We start from the raw sequence: 21,242 nt of genomic DNA, 5'->3' as shown, positions 1-21,242 counted from the left end.
ATATATATAATGCATATAAAATGAATGTGTAGGTATACAACGAAGAAGACACAAAGGGAATAAGAAATTTCCTCCTTTGTTTCTCGATGTATTAAAAAAAAAGGAAAGGAAAGAAACGAAGATAAAAAGAAGAGAAGCTTGTCGCGGTCTGATTTACGGACGAGTTCCGAATCTTTAAATAAGAGAAGAGACTACACTCGTCGTACCGGGCATATTGGAACTTTCGTAAAATACGGCACAAATAACCCAACGAAAGGGATTCCCAAGTCATCAAAGATAAACAGGATGTAAAAGAGATGACGACGTCGAAGGGAGAACTAAAAGAAAAAAGAAATGAGAAAAAAAAAGAATTCTTTCGAAAAAAGGAAGACAAAAAATTTTTTATCAACGAGACAACGAACTTTAACAAAATAAAAATGTATTAAATATATATATATACATATAAAGAATTGCAGTCATCTTTGAACCTTTTTGCTTGTTCGTAAGAGAAAAAGTCTAAGTATATATTAAATATCTTCTTATAAAAATAATTGTCTATAAAATCATAGAAAAAAGAAAAAAAAAAAAGAATTATCGAATTATAATTATTAGGATGAACCAACAATTTCGTGTTGTTTCAGATAGTGCAATTTTTTGAAGTCAATAAAATTACTTTGCATGCAATGTTAAATATTAATTTAAAAATGTACGAAAATCTTTTGGCTCACTCTAATAACTTACGTATTTAAGAATTCAAACAAATAATCGAGTAACAAATGTAAACGAAAACGATAAATTAAGATCACGCATATTATTATAATTATAAAATAGAAAGAACAAACAAATCGATCGTGTTTCCGTGTTACAGTTTGATCGTGATAAGGTAAATTCGATTAAAAGCTTAAACGAAGATTAGAAAATTTTGCTAAAAACGTGTAAAACGATCTAATAATGAAACACATCGTTGGATAGAAATTTGTACGAAATTCAAATAACACATCGAATGTAAAACACCACCTGTGTTACTGGGTTCCTTTCGAAAGAACGGACTACTACTATTACTACTACTATTACTCGCACGATTCTAAGTTAGTAACTTGCGTGCTTTATTTTCTTTACATCAGCAAAACCTGTTGCTTGACTCACTAGAAACTCGTGCCAAGCTGTTCGCCACGCCATCAGTTGCTGTTGCTGTTGATGCATTGGCGGCATGCAGCATGCAAGCGCATCTTGCACTCAAGAAATCAATTACTCTTTCGCCTTATTTACCTCACCCCCTTCCCATCCCCACCCCCACCTCATAACACCCTCTTCACTTCTCGAACGTGCTCTTTCTTGTGTTTTTCTCAACAACCATTGAGTTCATTTGTGGTACGATCACGTAAACACTGTACGAAAGAAGATTGACACTTTTTCAAGTAGATTTTCGAACCCTTCACAAATCGATCTCTTTCTCTCTCTCTCGAAAATAAAAAGGGCTAACTCAACCCATGCTATATATCATTATATCATCGGATAAATAATCACGCGTATCATATATGATCATCGAAATAATAATTATTTTCTTAGGCCTTTCTATCGGTGAAAAAAATATATCGAAACGAGCTATGACACATCTCGAAACAATGACTTTCGATTTAAAGTAGAGAAAGTTAGAATCCGTGCGGTGCGATGCGATGAAAAAGAAAAAAAAAACACGTTAAACTACGGTGTACGGGCAAAAGATACTCCAACGATAAGAATTCTAACCGCGTGAAAGTAAATTCAACGATAAAACCAATTTTTTTATCATACAATCGCAATTATAAAAAACTTTAAAGCAAATTGTGATAAAATATTTTGCGATATTGGTAAAACGATCATTATTTTACTTAGATTACATTTTTACGATTTTTCTAGCCTAGTTTTTGAAACGTTCTTGTTGTTGTTATTCCTCGTTTAGAACAACTTTTACTCGAAAACAATCTAGTTTTACGCGTTCCACCTAGATTTACGTATTAAAACGCGTTTAACTTATACAGATTGCAACAGATTCTATTGAATATATTTAATCGTGCAATACTTATTTGCACATTTAACTAACATAAGACTAATCGATGAAAGATCGAAAAGATTTCACTCGACAAACGCATCACGAATGTCCGTTCATTATTCCAAGTGAAAATGTCATGACACCAAAAATTCGCTTCCTCCTTTCCACGATGTTTCTTTTGGAATACATTATTCGTTTGTTCTAGATTCGTCGAATGAAATATTTGCCGTCGGAAATCGTTCCTAAGGTATTTTGTATTATGGTAACGCGTCAGAAAATCTTATTTACATATTTCCCTTCTCTCGAAACTACTGCACCACCAACCATCGGGACTGTGCATACATACATACATATGTAGGTATACATACGATAGTTATTCGTAATTGTTCATACCGGACGTGTTCAATTCGCGACGAAACCGGATATTCGTCCGGCTTTGATCGAATATACCACGAACAAACACATGCATAAGTATATACATACTATATATTATATAGCATAGTATTACTTCGTGTAATCCGTTAATTCGTAAAATGACTAACTAAATTCCTGAAATAACTATACTAACTCCTTGTTTAAATATCAAAGGAAATGGAATTATCTACTTCAATTAGGTAATATATTAATTTACAAGAGGAAAATAATTTATTTCTTTTCACGTATCAATCAATTAATTTAGAAAAAAAAAAAATAGATGCATCATTGTTATGGGAATATCATCGGGTGATTGATATATAAGCAAATAGATGCTCGTCAACGTGTCGGACGATCGATATGCGCTGTCGGCATTAAAATCTCCCGCGAATCGAATATTTCATACTTCGTAAGTATGATTGTAAGTTCAGAATTATTATACGTTATTTTATTGTTTGTTAAAAATATTTATATATATAAATGATAAAAGTAAAACTATAAAATACCATATTGTATTATCGCAAATAAAAATATAAATTAAATTAAGAACACATATATATATATATACTTATTTGAAAACAAACCTCTCTCTCTCTCTCTCTCTCTCCCTCTCTCATCAACTTTTCCAATAATATTGTTCTACGTTTATCTGTTATAAAATACGATTAATCTTAAACTGTCTTTAAATACTTGAAAACAAATTGTAAGTAAGCAAAACATTGATTTATATATTTATATAAATTTATACGATTTACTTCTTACAATGAAAATTAAAAACGTAAAGCGTGACGGAAAAAAAAAGATTTTCGTTAATGTCGTTGAGCACCTGAAACAATCGGTAAAATAATAAATAAGAAATAATAAGTCATAAATAAGAAATAATAAGAAATAATAAATAAGGAATAATAAATAATAAATAAGAAATAATAAATAAAATAAAAGGAGGAATATTATATACGCATCGATCATCTGAAACGACTATACTCATAACAAGGAAACTCGAGATAACAACGTGGTTTACGTTCTATTATCGTTGGCCACTTTGTTTTTTATATTACTCACAATCAGTACGCTTCTCGTCAAATAAAATTCACGTGTATCCATGTCTCTTAAACATAATTAACGTTATTTTGTCAATTGCGATACATCCGAATGTATCTTTCTTCTTAATACTACAATCTTAATCGTTTTTACACACGAAGAAAAAAAAAAAACTATATTTGGAATTCTAAGACAACCGATGTGTCAATCTTATCGGAAATATAAACGAGGATATCGTAAATTTTCCATTTTGTTTTCTTCTATTGCTTTTTTTTTCTTTTTAAATAAAGAATATCAAACGTAAAGATTGCAAACAACGACGAAAATATTTTAACGATCTTATATAAATGCTTTGTTAGTTTTAAAAAGTCGTCGAATATCAAGACACAGATAAAAAATTAATTATTGAAATAATTATACGGAGACATATATGCATAATTATAACAAATGATCAAATTTATCCGTTTACGATCTTTCGCAATAAAATTGTTTAAAATCATCAGTAATTACTAAAATTACTATATAATTCATATTTCCATACAAATGCAACGACATATGTGTATACTCATACGTAACTTCGTAAAGTCATACAAACAAAAAAAAAGAAAAAGAATAACAATTGAATCGAATGCAGTAATAAAAAATAAAAATGACAAACCAGCCAGTCTCGTGTATTAATTAAAAGAGAGAGAGAGAGAGAGAGAGAAGAAAAAAAGAAAAAGAAAAGAAAATGTTGGAAAAATTTGTAATAATAATTTCCTCGTAAATTCGAGTTCCTTGGGAAACGAAAAAAATAATAGAGATAAATACTTACACGTGAGTAAAAAGAAAAAACAAAGAATAAAAATTGACGTAACTCATCTTGAAATGGTAAACCACAAGGCAGACAAGCAGGTACGTTCCGACAAAACCGGAGATGGATGCACACGAGCGTCTCGACGCTCGTATTACTCGAACGACCTCGGTGCACCACGAATAATAACAACAACATTAACCGAGGAGGATTTGTTCTCTAGTTTTGTTAGATATTATCCGTAAATAACTAACGATTCCTTTAGAACGATTCTTTTGAATCGTTGAAAGCGTTGGCTTACATAGTTTCCATTGGAACGCAACGAATATCATGTAACCAACCAGTTAGGAATGATTACTAAACGCGAACCAGTCTATGAACATATGTTGCGTATGTATATATATCAAGACAAATACGTATATTATATTAAGATATTAACTAATCAATTGTAGAAATCAAATTTATATATTATACATCTGTGTAATACAAAAATAATAAATATAATAAATATATAAATATTTATAATGTTACGACGTATTACGAATCGAAAGATAAATTTATGGATTTTTCTCTTATATAATATATAATAATTATAATTTATTTTAGAAAAAAACATAATGTATAATTTAGATACTAAATTTTATTCAGTAAATATATTTCTTTTTCTTTTTTTTTCTGCAAATTATTCTTGATAAACGATACCGATCAAATATGCGAATAAAAGCAGTTACGAAATGGAATAATTAAGTAATGTGTTGATGACAACAAATGCAATGTTTAATTAATGCAAAAATGTCATTTTTCAATGGAATAGAATTTCAACATTTTATTATACGAATAAACTTGTTGTGTAATAGCTGGAAAATTTTTGTGTAGAAACTCGCATTAGGGTGAGTTTATCTATTATGTTCGGAAAAAGTAACGACATGATTCGTTCTCGATTATAATGATTTCCATGAACATAGAGAGAACCAAGACACGTTAAACCTGTTCGTTTCGTATTCAAAGTAGTTCGAACTTCTTCAATAATTGATCATCCAATCATTGTGCACTTTTATTGATCGATTCCCAAACTAATTCCTACAAAGAACAAATATCCAAGGAATATTATTTGACATAGCATAAATCATGCCGAAACTGGTTGTAAAATTGTACATTAACTGCATAACTATTAAACGTTCATTTAATTTTGTTGTTTCTCGATAAGATAACGTTACCTATTTACCGTTAAAATAAAGAGAACTAACGATGATTCCATTTCGAACATATTTTTTCCCTACCTCTCTCCCCCCCACCCGCCACGCCCCTCCACCGCACTTTTTTCTTTTTCTTATTTCGCGTTAAATAATATTATATGATACTATTTTAAAAGACAAATATTTAAGTAAGAATCAACCATGAACGCTTGCTTATCGATATTATTCATCGTGTAGTTTTAACACCAAGAACGTTATTCGTTATGTATGACACGTATCGACTATCGCACAACAATATATATATATATATATATATAGGCACGATTCAAGAACCCACGCGCACTTATAAAACGTAAGTAAGTATATATGCATGCATAACGGAACTTGGTATACTTGACTTTAACCGCAACGAATTACGGAGGTTGCGGCAACGGTTTTGCGTCCTAAGCAAAATGTGTTAGCTACCTGGCAAGGAACTAACATACTATTCAGTATTATATATTATAGATATATATATATAATACTGAATAGTATATTATAGATATATATATATATCAACTACTGTTCATATACCAGCTCTTAAATTTACTCGATTTTTATCTTCTTCTCTAAATTCTACAATAGTATAAATAATAAAAGTATATACATATATAAGAGAAATACATTTTAATTATTATTCAAAATTAACGAAGCTTTGAGTAAATCATTTATATATATAACCATATATATAAATATTAATATTTATTTAATTATAAATTATATATGAAAAAAGAAAATAAGAAAGAAAATGTTCCATTTAGTTTAAGATGTATTATATATGTAATAAAGAAAACGTTTGAATACAAAGATAAATTTTTATTATACATTACTCGATTATTAATAAATTCTATGAATTATTATACTAATATGCTTATTGATCTTTGAATAAATAAAATATATTATTACGATGAAACGAAAAAGTAATTATAACGTAAAGTAGGTATAATTTCTCTCTTTATACTCGGCATTCCATTGAAAATGGCGAAACATATCTCGTATAATTCGCTTCTCGAGACGATGACCCATTTTTAGGACCAAAAAGCGTGAACTCAAAGTATACCACTGCGGATATCATGTTTCTCGACGTACTGCTTACAAACCGAAAGTTTTTCACTGATTCGTGGAATAATGCGTGCACTTATTAATTGATTTTATTTCTTGAAACTTACGTACATATCATAAATACGTAAACAAGTTCAATTAAGATCTCTCAATTCGGAGAAATTGCATTTCATGACTCTCATACATGTGGCAATTAATTTTTACGAGACGAGAAAAGGAACGGGAAAAAAAAAATAAATGAATGATTGTCTTGTTTTGCTTACGAATGACCAAAAAAAAAGAAAATAACAAGCGAAAATTAGTAGAGTCACGTTTTTATCAATGCAACAAAATGTTCTCGCAAACAATCCTAATTAAACAACGTATGACGTTATTAACGTTACAAAACAATTTAATTCACTGGAATAAATTTTTAATAATCGAACGCGTACTATATTATAAATTATACAATATTAAATATTAGTAGATTATTTTCGTGTTTCACTAAGAAAATAATATTTTTAGTAGATAATGGTTATATATTTTCTCAAGAAATTTTTTTTTCTTCTTCCAAAGAACCAACACAGAGTTAATGCGATTATTATCGGTGCTGATGTATCATTAACACAATGAGGGAAAAACGTCGGCTTCTTTCATTAATCGTCACTCATTATGATTATTACACAACGAAACCGCACCGAAACGATATGGTTGGTGACACAAACAAATGTACAATTATTTATCTACACGATTAATCTTTAAACATACATGCGTGTATTTTATGCGGATAATAATAATCTAATATTGTTCAATATCACACCACTGAAACATTATTATTTAATTAATAAATATCAAACTTTAGTGAACTTTGAATATCGATAATAGAGATTTACTATGAAATTCGTATATTATCTTTAAAGTGATAAAATAACAATTAATCATTTATTCCTATGGAATATTTCAATTTAACTAATATAGTATCAAACGATAATATTATACAAATACCTATTTTTCACAAATAAACACGCGATAGTATTGGACACACAAAAAGAAAAAGAAATCAAATTCAGAAGATGTCAATTTCGTAATCATTGAAATTATTATTTATGAGAATAAAATATGTCAACAAAATATAATGACTATAAATGTAGTTTTGTAATTGTGCATTATTACTGAATACACGTATTCGAAAATATGTATAAGGGTTGTGTTATTTAAGATGTACAACGAAAAAGAAATAAAAAAAGGGACCGAAGGAAGAAGCGAGAATAAAACGGCAAATGTGTGAAAGCGGATATGCCGCTGTATATGGTGTAAAAGAAAAAGAAGGGAGAAAGAAATATATATATATATATATATATATATATATATATAAAAAAAAAAAAACAAGAAAAATAAGAAGAAGAAGAAGCGAGCAAGCTGCTTCATCTCTTACATTAGCTTTTTCTTTCGCGCACACATGACGTCAGAAATTGTCGTGTCCTACACGTGGTTGGTTCTCGCTTAGAATTTTTACCACGACTATATTTATCGTTAGCTTATGATCACTATGTTTTACAATTTACATTATGTTTTCTCCTTTATCGATTTACGATAGACAAATTTTTGGTAGAAGAGGGGGAGGGGCGGGGAGATTTCCTTTTTCTTTTGTTTTATTTTCTATCTCCGTTGATATCGGAACGACATCATTTTCGATTTAAACAAGACTCGTCGTATTCAAAATATTTGTATTTTTTACTGTATGCATTTATGTCAATACGTTCACGCGTTCTTTTTCATTCTTTTTTTACTTTTACAGAAACCCTAATCTTTTCGTTTCATCATCATTTTTACAAAATAAAAATAATCAGAGACAAAGTGAAATCAAAATTATTTTCAACTATGTTTGCGTAACTATTAAACAAAAACTATCAAAAACAAATTTATTTCTTACCACTATTTTAATCCGAACAAAGAGAAAGTCATTAATTTAAATGATAGAGACGTTTCTTTAATATTCCTTTCTCTTTTGTTTTATTTTTTGTTTTGCAAATCGTCTATAAAAATAATATATAAGATTTTAAAAATGAGAAAGTAAATTAAATAGAAAACGCATATCTTATGTGCATAAACGATATTGAACAATATTCAATATATTAATACATAATTACAATTAATTTTTAATTAATTATAAATGATTTAAATATAAAAATAAATATATATATACATACATATTATACGTATAACATCTGTTCACAAATTTGGATATAATTATTTTAAACAAAATTGATCGCAATGAATGAAATCGGGATGAAATTTTTTGATATTACGAGTTAGAAACTAAAGAAATCCGATTCTTATCTTTTAGTGTAAACGAAACACACCGGGGACAAAGGGGTGGCACTGAATTCTCAATGATTTATATCTCCTGTCTACTCTATTTTTGTCGGGATGCAGACACATCCTCCCTCTCCTACCCCTCCACCCTCCTCCTCCTCCTCCCTTTTGGCTAGACCAGGATACACCATCATCCGGATGTAGACCCATCATCGGGGCCAAGTGATCCTCCGCAGACGAATACGTTTGGCTCCATTTAGTCTACGTTACTTGAACACACGTTACAAAAATATATATACGAGAAAAGGGTATAACATTTTTTCCTTCGAAATGAAAAACGAAACTAGAGAGAATATCGAGAACCGAAGTTCGTTTATTATAGTCGATTAAATGCCATTTCGAAAATGCATATTAATTGTATGCAATAATATATGATATAACAATATATAATATGTTACGATATTATATTATTTCAACAATTTTATACGAGATATAAAAAATGATGAAATCAATTTCAATGTATGTAATATCGCGTTGAAATTTTTGTTGAAAATATTAACTGATATTGTATATATAAGTAAGATTTAAATATTTTATATTCTCGTTAAAATATTTCATTTAATTATAAAAAAAAAATTATATTTTTATCCATTATATATCTTCATTTTTAATCGTATTCATTTTAAACGATTATTTATTGCATTGGTGCACGAAAACACACACGCGACAAAAATCTGAATAATATCTAATAAATCGTAAGATCGTGGTCTGCGAATAAGATCGAATAGTTTAGCGTCAGGGTTTGACCAATGAAACGTCCTACGCGTTCAAGTTAACTCGTTTATTGTCAAGAAGACTAACGAAATTAATCTGCTCTTCTTACAGTGAGCTTACTTTATACAACAATCTTTTCTCATACTGTATATACGTCATATTAAAATACATTTTGTTTGATATTGAATTTATTTTTCCTTTTTTTTTAATGTAATTATCTATAAAACTTAGAAGTTTGTACTTATTGATATTCTCTTCTATGAAGAAAGTGTCTCACGATCATTAGTAAGAGTTTAATTTAGTCCGCGGTCATGAGCCTCGAATTCTGGGCCAATAATGTCACGGTTCTTCTTCTCTTTGATCGTTGCTTTTGTTAACTCTATCTAACTTTTTATACATATCAAATAAAAATATCAAATGTCTAAATAATACACGTGTATCTTTGTCAAATCAAAAAATCAACTAATTTAATAAAAGGATTTACGATTAATACATTTAATTACTTTAAATATAATAACTTTATTTTTAAAATGAATTCTATATTTGAAAAAGAAAATATATATATATTAACAGAATTTACAGACTAAAATTAACTAAGTGATCAACAACAATAATCAACTTTATACGATATATGTTAAATTCTTGAATAATTCCAAATTTTGGAATAATAAATTATTATTCGCAACATACAACACATTATATTATCATTTTATTTCATTTTATTTTTGACCATAGGGTTTAGCATATAAATAACCTATGTAACTTCACAACGAGCGAACGAATGGTCCGGTAAATAAATTAAATTTACATCTTGCATTGTGTCCATCATCAAGAAATGTTGTTTCGCGATGCAAATATTAAATACACGTTAATACGTTTACACATACATACATAAAATATAACGAATACGTATTGTTTTTTTTATTATCAGTTGACAAGGTAACGTTTACCACCCACAATCTATGAAAAGTAACCCGAATACAAGTACTTACTTATTTCCGTTTGGCATAGAAACATGTTACTGATGTTACACAAACTCCTAACACATCCCTTTTGAACACTGACGGTTCCACAAATTTACGAATTCGCTTTCACCATCGATAAGAAGCGATGTAAGGAGATTTTTCAAGTCGATTAAAAGGAACAGAACGGAAAAGAAAGAGAGAGAAAAAAAAGGTAAAGGAAGTTAGTAGATATTGTGCAAGTTTTGCCTTGCGGCGACCTTACATAATGTTAAACTTACGTAAAGAAGAAACAAACGTTCGTTAGAATCCCGAAAGACAAAAGCATCGGATGCTTCGTCATGATGGTTCGTTCATTCGTTCGTTCATATTTCCTTATCCGAAGTACATAACTAATTCCACTATGGCAACGTAACGCTTTCTATCGAAGCAATAAAGTTACAAAAAAAAAGAATGAATAATAATTATAGGAAAATAAAAAGGAAGCTTGATTGACAAATTATTTCATTATCCGCGTATGAGAAAGAGAAATACAATATTAATAATAATAATATTAATGATGATGATGATGATATTAGTAATAATAATAATAATAATAATGTGCAATAATGTGACATTAGTTAATACAATTTTGTAATGCATAATGTATTATAAATATAATTATTGTTATTATCGTGGCATGCAAATTGAAAATATGAAAGAATCTTATTTTATATCTTAAAATAAAATTAAATTTCAAATGTGTGAACACTTTTACGTATTAAATATATAATATTTTATATAGTTATTTTTTAAATTCATTTTTTTTTCTCTCAGTACCTGCATAATTGTTCACAAAGATCTTTAATGATTCAAATTTCTTAGCAAATCAATAATATTCGTTTCGCGGGAAATCCCTCGATAACATCGTAAACCACTTCTCATTTGGTAAAATCCGAGAATTAATCGCATATATGAAGGAAGAAGAAGAAGAAGAATAGAAAAAATAAAAATTGAAAAAAAAAAAAAAAAGAAATAACGATCTATCATCATTTAATCGCCAATTAAACTTCGACGAAGTAATCGAAGGACGATGCATACGACGACGTCGTTAAATACTCGATTCCAATTCGCACAGACTATACTTCATTATAATTTCACATATTTCTTTTTTACATACGCGTATTCGTACGTGTCCACAATTTTTGAAGTTAAAAAGAACACGTTCAACGAGTAAAAAAAAAAAAAATAAAAGAAGGAAAGAACGTACGATTAACAATAGTAAATGACATTTGCAATAAATTCAGAAAATATAATCCAGCTTATGAAGATTATTTATTGCGAAGGAGGATTTAATGACAAAGGTTAACTAATGATCTTTTGAATACACATATGGTGCATCAATGATTTTGTGCTCGTAGATCATTGATCTCTGTCTTATTATAATGGAACTAGTGTTTCTGAATGAGAAGTTAATCTATCATTCTTATAAATGTATGTGTATGTTAAATATTATATATACACATATATATATAACCATAATAAATTAATAAATTATATATACATAAACGATGATACGGTATATGTATTAAATACAATCAGGTTAAAAAGATTACGATGACTATCGATGATATCAATAAAAATAACTTTAACAAAATGTTTTTATACGAGTATCATTGATATTTCACATTTCCCATAAATTCATATTGTTTAATATATATAACGAATAAAGTTTATAGTTTATATATTAAACTTTTTAATTTATTATTACTTAGTTTTTAAGTGAACGTTGACTTTCGAATTTGTAATGATATATTATTCCGATAAACACACACAGACGTATATTTAAAATGTATTAACATGAATATTAAAAATGGCAATAACCGTAACAGTAGATCAGTAAATTCATACTCAAACGATACATCGTAATCGTTTAAATGGGCGGTGGTTAAATATGGTAAATCGTAAACGAGAGATTCGTATAATATCGATTGAAACTGAATATGACGCAGAGAGATACAAAACGATGTACTTTCGCCGAACTTTCCTTTGGTCAATAAATGGCAATCCTATGGTTACTACTACCACACACTGTTGTGGTTCCCTTCGTATTTGATTTATGAACTTCTTGCCGCACTAAAATTACAACTAACAAGTGATTATGGCAGTTTCAATTTTCCTCTCTACTATCTCTTAAACGATTAACGAAGTTTTTCTTTTTATCGATAAAGAAATATTTTCTCTTCTTTACGTAAATACATAGAAATACATTTGTAATAAATAATAAAGAAAAATGATTATAAGATTTTTATTACGAATACAATTATTTTGTAATAATCGCAAAATTATATTTTTGATACATTAACAAGTTTGGAAAATTGTGATAGAAGAAAAAGTAATTTTGTTTGGCGATAAAAAAATTAAATAAATACGCAAGTATTCGTGTTCGTGATTTTAAATTCACAAAAAGTTATAAAAGATTTATACGTTTTTTCTTTACTTTGAAATACTTTGTCTGAAAATAAACTAAATTAAATATTAATAAAACGTTCACTTTTTATTAATATTTGTAATAATTGATCGTATCTCTTCGTTTTAATTTAAAATTATTTTCTCCTTGATTCTTAGTAATTCAACAATATTATCCGATGTTTAAAAAGAGTAGATATATTTAATTCGATACTGAAAGAAAACAATCACGTAGATTGTTAGAAATCGTGGATGTCTATCCTTCAAACAAAATGATCAACTCTATGCAAAGAAACTCGTACATAGATGATGCAAACATTACTGAAGACCTTCGTTTCGAAAGAGTGAAAGAGATGTAACGTGAGAAGAAGAAATGAGATGACGTTGAGAAAAAGAAAAAAAAAAAAAAAGACAGATTGAAAATAAAAAGTAAATTACATAACACCGTTCATATAATTACCGATGCGGTAAGTTAAATATATATATTCAAAATACCTACCCGGAAAGATAGAAAAACGCGAAGAAATTTTGTCAATTCCAAATCTCAGGATATTTTCTTTCGTGTTTTTCCACGATTAAAAAAAAATCAATCGTACGTCGATTAATTTCGAAAATTATGTTCATTTCAATTAGACACCGATGGTTTCGATCTGTTACCAATGTTTCACTCATTAACAACATTAATCCGTTTATAATATATATATATATATATATATATATATATGCACGCCTCTATTCGTATTTGTAGATTAACAAAAAGAAAAAAGAAAAGAAAAGAAAATAAAGAAAAAAATAAAAACCGAAAATTACGATCGTTTTGTTAAATCATTCTCCGTGACACACGATTAACAACATTAATCCGTTTATAATATATATATATATATATATATATATATATATGCACGCCTCTATTCGTATTTGTAGATTAACAAAAAGAAAAAAGAAAAGAAAAGAAAATAAAGAAAAAAATAAAAACCGAAAATTACGATCGTTTTGTTAAATCATTCTCCGTGACACACGATATTCGCCATTTTACCAACCCCATTAGAAAAACGGTCAAATTACAAATGATTTCAATAGTTGTAACAAACTATTATGGCATGGGTTAGTTTCTCTAAGCTGAATGGCACACCTATATCCTTTTTAAGAGCATCCACGCCTCGTACTTTGATCGATACATTTCGAAATAGATATTCGTAAGAGACACTTAAAAAAACATATGTTTATAAAATAATTCATTGTTTTCTTTTTTCTCTTTTAATATATATATATATCGTATAAACATTAGAAAGTATCTATTTAGATATATAGAACGAATAGTTAATTATAAATAATTATAACGAAGTCAAAACTTTGCATTACAATCATGCAATACTTTTTTTCTCAATATATCATGTGATTTTGGTATTGTCATACTGAATAAAAAAAAAAAATGTTAAACATGAAATAACAGGGATATAATAATTATCTAAACTGTAATTATATACAAAATATTAAAAAAAAAAATTATTGTCGACGTGTACACTCTACTCTAAGGTGTCTTGACAAGTTTTGCATACGTTGCAAAATAACAGACACACTTATTAAAAATACATTTTCTATCTGTCATTACATGTCACGAATATCATTTATTTTTATAAGCCATAGGATAAAATCCCCCTGAGAGTTCACAAAGGAGGGGGGGGGGGGGAGAAAAAATCGATCAGAATCAATTTACGTAATCTTTTTTTCTGAAACCTTTAACCAACTGGTAGTCTATTAATCTGCTTTTTCGTCGGAACAATATAACAACTAAAGTTACTCTATATAAAAACAAATCTAACAATATAGTTAAACACTTTCACAAAGTTTCATTTAACATTTATATAAAAAGATTTATATACACAAAAAAAAAAAAACGCATAAGTATATATATATATATATATATATTCTCGCGAGATAGTTTTTTCGAATGTAGAAAGAAAGAACCGGTGTCGGTTATGTATTTGCAATCGAGTATAGTGAGTGATCGGTTAGTATGTATTACAGTATGTTCAAACACAAATGGTCAATAAAATATTAAAGAAAAAAGAAACAATTGGAAAATACTGAAAGAAAAAAAAAAAAAAACAACAAAAACGAGTAGGCAGAAATTTTCGATCGGATTCGGGGTCAGTCAAGACAGTAGTAGGTATTCAAAACATCGTCGTATTTGCACTCGAACGTTGAGAAAGTCAAGGAGGTTTCGCAACCTGGAGACACGAATCGGCCGAGCAAAGAAGACTGGATGTCGGTCGTGTTCCCCTTCACCGATTGCTGACCACGAATCGTGCCATCGACGACGACTATCCACGACGGCTGGTCTGTCTCTATTATAAAAAAAAATGTTCAAGAGGCACGTTCTACTTCTCGTTCTACGATGACGATGATGATGATGATTCGATTCGTTTAATAAAATTAAATCCATACTTCCGCATTTGATTCATCCTTCGTACTTTCATCTAAGATTTATCCCATAGTGTCAATGTCCATGTCTAGTTTGTTTTTTTCTTTCTTCAAGAAAATAGAACGAAAGTTGAAATTAATCCTGATTCATTGAGGATTAACAAAAGCTTTGAACGCGAGTGAACGTACGAAGATATTTTTTTATTATTCCAGTACTACTACACTTACATATTTCTCGCATACCGTGTGTCACAGAAGGACACACACACACACACACGTAGAGAACATTTGCTACGAAGTGTTCCAGATAATCGACATCGTTGAAACATTCTCTCTCCGTTCGCTATCATTATAATATAATCCTATACCAATAGAAAAATGATCGGCTAATGTGATCACAATTATTCGTCGTATTCTTTTATACAATACGCAACTGTACAAATTACTGGAAACTTTTATGGGAGAAAAAATATAATCAGAAAGGAAATAATAAAGAAACGATTGGCGTTTCCTTGAACGTGACACCCCATGAGAGAAGAAGAAAACGAGATGGTAAGTAAGTAAGTAACTAAGTAAGTAAGTAAGTAAGTAAGTAAGAGATTTTCAATAAAGGAAAAAAAAGGAAAAAACAACAATACCGACGCGTCACGGGTGTTTTTATCGCGAATCAAATTAACGGTGATATAACACGTTAGAAGGAAACTGTGAGACTTCTTATCACCTTGACGATTCATCGTAATTCTACGACAGACCGATAGAGTAGTGTACTTTTAATTGTTATCAATTATTATTATTATTATTATTATTATTCATAATAATAATAATAATAAAACAAAACGTTATGTTTTTTGAATACAGAAAACATTCGATTTGCTATTAAATCTGAATTTCCAGAATACCGTTGAGATATACAGGGGAGTTTAGGGGTTAGGGGGTTGGGTTGAAGGAAACTTACCTCGGTAAGTAATATCAGTAACAAAAGAAGGGTCCCACAGATCCGTGAAATCGGTCGCGGACAGTCGACCCTTCGCGTGCTCGTCATCCTCTGGCGAGAAGGCCAGATGCGCGCAATCGAAGTCGACGGCGGTTCCTTCTTCACTGATGTCTTTATCTTAATTTGAATTCTATTTTTTTTTAATTTCTTTCCTTCCTTCCTCTTCTTCGCTTTAATTCCCTCCTTCCTTCCTTCCTTCCTTCCTTCCTATCTTTCTTCTTATTCTTTTTCTTCCTATTCTTCTTCTGCACCCTCTCCTCAATCTCTTTCTCGTGGGCCACTTGTACACGCACTACACTGTATCATATATATAACACCAAGAATAAGATGATGATGATGATGAAGACGAGAAAAACGACGAATAGGATAAGGGGGATTAAAAGAAAAAAAAAAAAAAAGAAAAAAAAGATAGAAGTAATAGAAAAAGATAGGGAAGGTTAGAAAGAGAAAGAGAGAGGAGAGAGAGAGAGAGAGAGAGAGAGAGAGAGAGAAATGGACACCTACGCCACTAAGAATAGCGGGAATGCGCGTGGAATGTGCGTGGCCTGACAAATCGATCGACAAGTAAGTTTGACGAAGAGAAGAACAAGCAAACGGAGAAGTCGTTCTTCCGTAGCTCGAGACTTGTGTGTCCGCTATCACGAGAGGTCTCGCCGAATCCTATCCTGAACGACGACGCAGAAGGTAGAGGAGGAGGTGGAGGAAATTGAGCAGGAGGAGGAGGAGGATGAGGAGGAGGAGGAGGAAAAGGAAGAAGAGGTGGAGGAGGGTAAGAGCAACAGCAACAGCAGTAGCAGCAGCACCTGTTCGCCTGCTGACTCGCTACTACTACTACTACTACTACTACTACTACTACAACACGGCTGACGGTGACGACGTAGTAGTACCTGATAGTAGTGGCAATGGTGGTGGTGGTGGAGAAGTGGTGTGCTGCGATGACGATGATGGTGATAGAAAAATCGAGGAACAACAGCACCACCACCAACAGCAACAGCAACAACAACAGCAGCAGCAGCAACACCGGTGGAAGAAACAACAGTAGCCATATCCGTCTAGAACTCGATCCGACCGGCTCGACCAGCTTTATCGACCGAATCACAACCCGACAACAAATACTTTTCCTTATGTCCTTCTTCTCCTAGGTTTTCTTTTTTCCTCTTTTTCTAACTCTTTCTCTCTCTCTATCTCTATCTCTATCTATCTCTATCTCTTTTCGGTTCTCTCTAACAACGAAAGATTTTTTCTTTCAAAAGACCACCGGGCAGTCTCTGGCGGCAACTGTCTTTCTTTCTCATGACAATTGGAATTCGACCATCCTGAGATTCTCACCGTTATTCAGTGTCCCGTCCAACTTTTATATTCTTACGAATTCATGGGACTTTCACTTTAAATCACCGTTCCCCCCACTTTCCTTCGACACTCTTCGATCACGAGCTTTGTTCTCCTTTACGTTAAATACGATCATTTTGTGCGTGCTCCAAATAATGTGATTAAATTTATTCCTCTTGATAATTTAATTTACAATTCATTTACGAGGATCACTTTTTATATTATCGATAGAAACTTGAAATACTTGTTGAGAAACATTACTTGATATTGTCTCTTTTTCTCAAGAAAATTGTCACGATATTAAAAGAGGGCACGGCTCACGTAGGTGGTGCTGGTGGTAAAGAATTGAGACGAGCAGGTGATCCCAAAGGAAGATTACTTGAACTGAACAAGGATGAGGAAAGGAATAGGGAAGGAGAATAAAAAAAAAAGAAAAAAGAGGATAAAACTTGTAAACTATTTTTAGAATGTTAAAAAAATGTATACAATTTTTAAAAAGGGAAAAGGAAAAAGAAAAGGGATCTTTTTTTTTTTTTATACTCTTTGATGTATCAATCGAAGGACACTTTTCAATTCGTAGACGTAATTTTTTGTTGATTGTTACAAGAGTATAAACGAAAAAACGACACTTTTGCGAACGGCACGTGTGACGAGAACTAGAACAAGAACAAGGACAAGGACGATGACGATGACGATTGACGATGACGATTGACGATGACGATTGACGATGACGAAAAACGAGCGTGGTTGTGATTTTGCCGAGCAAAACGCCGGGCAAGAGCAGCGCTTTTGGCTTTGCCGCTTAGGCTTGCCACGATGATGTTCGCTCCCTTGTCTACTCACTCGTCTCTCCGGCTCGGCGACCCCGCTGACTGCCTTTCCATTCCACTTGTTTCACCGTCTCCCCATCTCTCTTCATCCTACTCTAGCAGACCTGGCTTGCCCCAGCCGGATACCACCTCTGACTCCCCCACCATTACCGATCTCGCCATTACTATCCCCACCTTTTCTCTTCGTACTTCTCCCCCACTATTTCTCTCGGCACCTCATAGGCGTAGATTTTGTATTTACTCGGCGCCATTTGTTTCCCAAGTTGGGAATTCCTTAAATGAAAATGATCCAAATGATTGTTTTTTCTGATCTTATATGTTACTTAATTAAGAATATTTTATAAAACTATTGTACACTTTGTATTATAAATGTCGTTGTAGCAAAACTTATAAAACGCAAAGGGTTAATCAATTAGTGTCATAAATTTTTTTGATATTTGAATGTCGAACAATACAATAGGCATAATTTATAGATCAAAATTATTTCTAAAAGAAATCTTTCGATTAAAGATAATAACGTTTACAAATCAAAATAATCGATTAACAAGAAATGACCTATTTTAAAATTGTGTTTAGAAATTATGAAAGAAAATTAAATTAATTGATTCGTGATAATTTAATAACTATTACTTCGAGTGAAAATTCCTTAAAAACCTTGTCTATATTGATACAATGAGATTGGTAAAATGGGCGAATCCGAAAATTTGAGGTACGCTGATGTACGCTCCTATTTGCCTGCCTTCACCAGCACGTTCTTCTCCCCACTATTTCTCTTTCCGCCCACTGGTAGGCTCATAAGCGAGAGTATTCTTAATGCGTACCCACAAACGCGCAAGTGCATGACGCATGCGCGTTTTCCCCAGTAGCGTATGCGCCTGGAACGACACGACACTTTCTAGCGATCAAAAATAATTCTCGTCGGACGAGAGGAGAGACACAACACATCACTTTCGACGCTCTCAAAACAAGATCTCACTTTCTCTCCTGGTTGTTTCTTTTAATCCCATTTTCTGAAACAAATTCAAACATATTTTAAACAATGTGATACACTTTTTCTTAATTTATGTTTATTTTTTTTCTTCAAGATACCGAAATATACAAGATACAAATATATTCTATTACAGACATTCTACAGGTATAACTCAAGATTTATAAGCCGTTCACCCTTCTTCCTTTTTGTCACCCTACTTCGTTACTCAAATTATCCGCACCGTAAGATCACCCTTTTGTAACTCGTTTGCCGTGAATCGCATTTATAAGCTTGACGCCCGTGGCGATAATTATCAGCAACGTACGTTAATTCCAAATTGAATACCCTAATGACGTTAAACTTTTAAAGTATCGCTGCATTATTCATTATAATGTTATTTTCGTGCTGTTCAACGCTGATTATCTGCTTTATACAAAGTATTCTATATATTCATTGTTAAAGATACTATCTCTTTTCCTAATTTTTTACTTACAGTTCAATTATTAAAATATCACGCTATAGTTTTAAACTTCCTTAATATAAAAAATGTTAATTATTACTTTTAATGATATTGTCTGTTTGCTAATATTATTCGATTCTAAGTTTATACTACAATTCATTTTCTGAATCTTATCTTTTAAAAATATCATTTTGATCGTTCACGAATCTATAGAGCAAAAAAGAAATAACATGAGGTTTCGTGTTTTTTATTACAGGGCACACGATTAGAACACACGTTCCTGTTTCGAACGTCCTGCGCATGTTCTTTCGAATAACGGTGCGAAGAAAGTCCGAGATATTGGACAATAGGTAGGATTGCTCGGGATAGTGCTTTGAAAATTGCCGACGTGAAATATAAATGAGATTACGTCACGCATTTTATGTTAATTTTTCTTTTTCTCTTTGCGCAGAGTTTCTCGAAGTTTGTAGAAAATTGTTCGAAAACTATCATTACAAAAATCAAAATTGTATAATTATTTTATTATAAAATTTAATAGAAAAAAGACGTTAGTCATACAGTTTCACTTTCGAACTATGTTCTAGAAACGATAATATTTATTATACCTGTTGGTAGAAGCATAAATACAACTTACTTTAGTTTTACAAGAACGTATACATTTTTGCTATTCATCTTTTAAATTCGTAATAAAAATAGGAAAAAAAAAAGAATGAATTGATAATCATTTTTTAAGTAATACAACATTCGTATATGTAGATATTCTACTCGCGCGTTATCGGAAAATATTCTTTCCACAAAACTCCGTGTCAACGAACCTATAAAATCGAAAGATAATACAAAATCGTATTAATTACTCGGCATAATATTTCAATAATGCAATGCGATAATATACCTCGTATATTTTTAAATTTCTAACATTTTTTTCTTTTTTTCTCGGACGGTATGAACGTCGATAAAAAAATTTTCTGTTGCAACGACAGTTAGTACACCACAACACCCGTTCGGAAAGCAAAGGAAAAAGCCACCATTGTCGGCAATCGGCAACGACCTCTGGCAAAATATTTTCGAACTAATCCGCGCGTGCCATTTGCCTCGAAAAATTCGAGGGTGAACTTTTGGCGCCATCTTTTTATCCGAATTTAAAATGTTCGAATAAAAAGCGAAAAAAAGTCGATTATTTTTGAAATGATTCTATTGTCA

The 21,242-nt window shown here is 30.9% G+C and overlaps 1 protein-coding gene across 9 annotated transcripts in view; it reads right to left on the bottom strand.

Annotated features, from left to right (window-relative positions):
- LOC106793626 (tyrosine-protein phosphatase 10D) overlaps window positions 1-21,242 on the bottom strand; it is a 41,137-nt gene that overhangs the window by 18,923 nt on the left and 972 nt on the right. For 4 of the 9 annotated variants that reach the window (XM_014760727.1, XM_014760728.1, XM_014760720.1 and 1 more), the window contains exons 2-4: window positions 19,267-19,622; window positions 17,341-18,885; window positions 16,415-16,750 (exon numbers count right to left, since the gene is read on the bottom strand). In XM_014760727.1, coding sequence (XP_014616213.1) covers window positions 16,415-16,501 — 87 coding nt within the window. In that variant the 5' untranslated portion in view covers window positions 16,502-16,750; window positions 17,341-18,885; window positions 19,267-19,622. Of the gene's footprint in view, window positions 1-16,414; window positions 16,751-16,957; window positions 18,886-19,266; window positions 19,623-21,242 lie in introns of all 9 variants that reach the window. The other 5 variants (XM_014760722.1, XM_014760725.1, XM_014760723.1 and 2 more) reach the window with 5 other exon arrangements.

Source organism: Polistes canadensis, unplaced genomic scaffold (genome assembly GCF_001313835.1).
Source record: "Polistes canadensis isolate GaletaPanama2010 unplaced genomic scaffold, ASM131383v1 scaffold_16, whole genome shotgun sequence".
Classification (NCBI taxonomy): domain Eukaryota; kingdom Metazoa; phylum Arthropoda; class Insecta; order Hymenoptera; family Vespidae; genus Polistes; species Polistes canadensis.
This window is presented reverse-complemented; position numbering and strand designations above follow the sequence as displayed.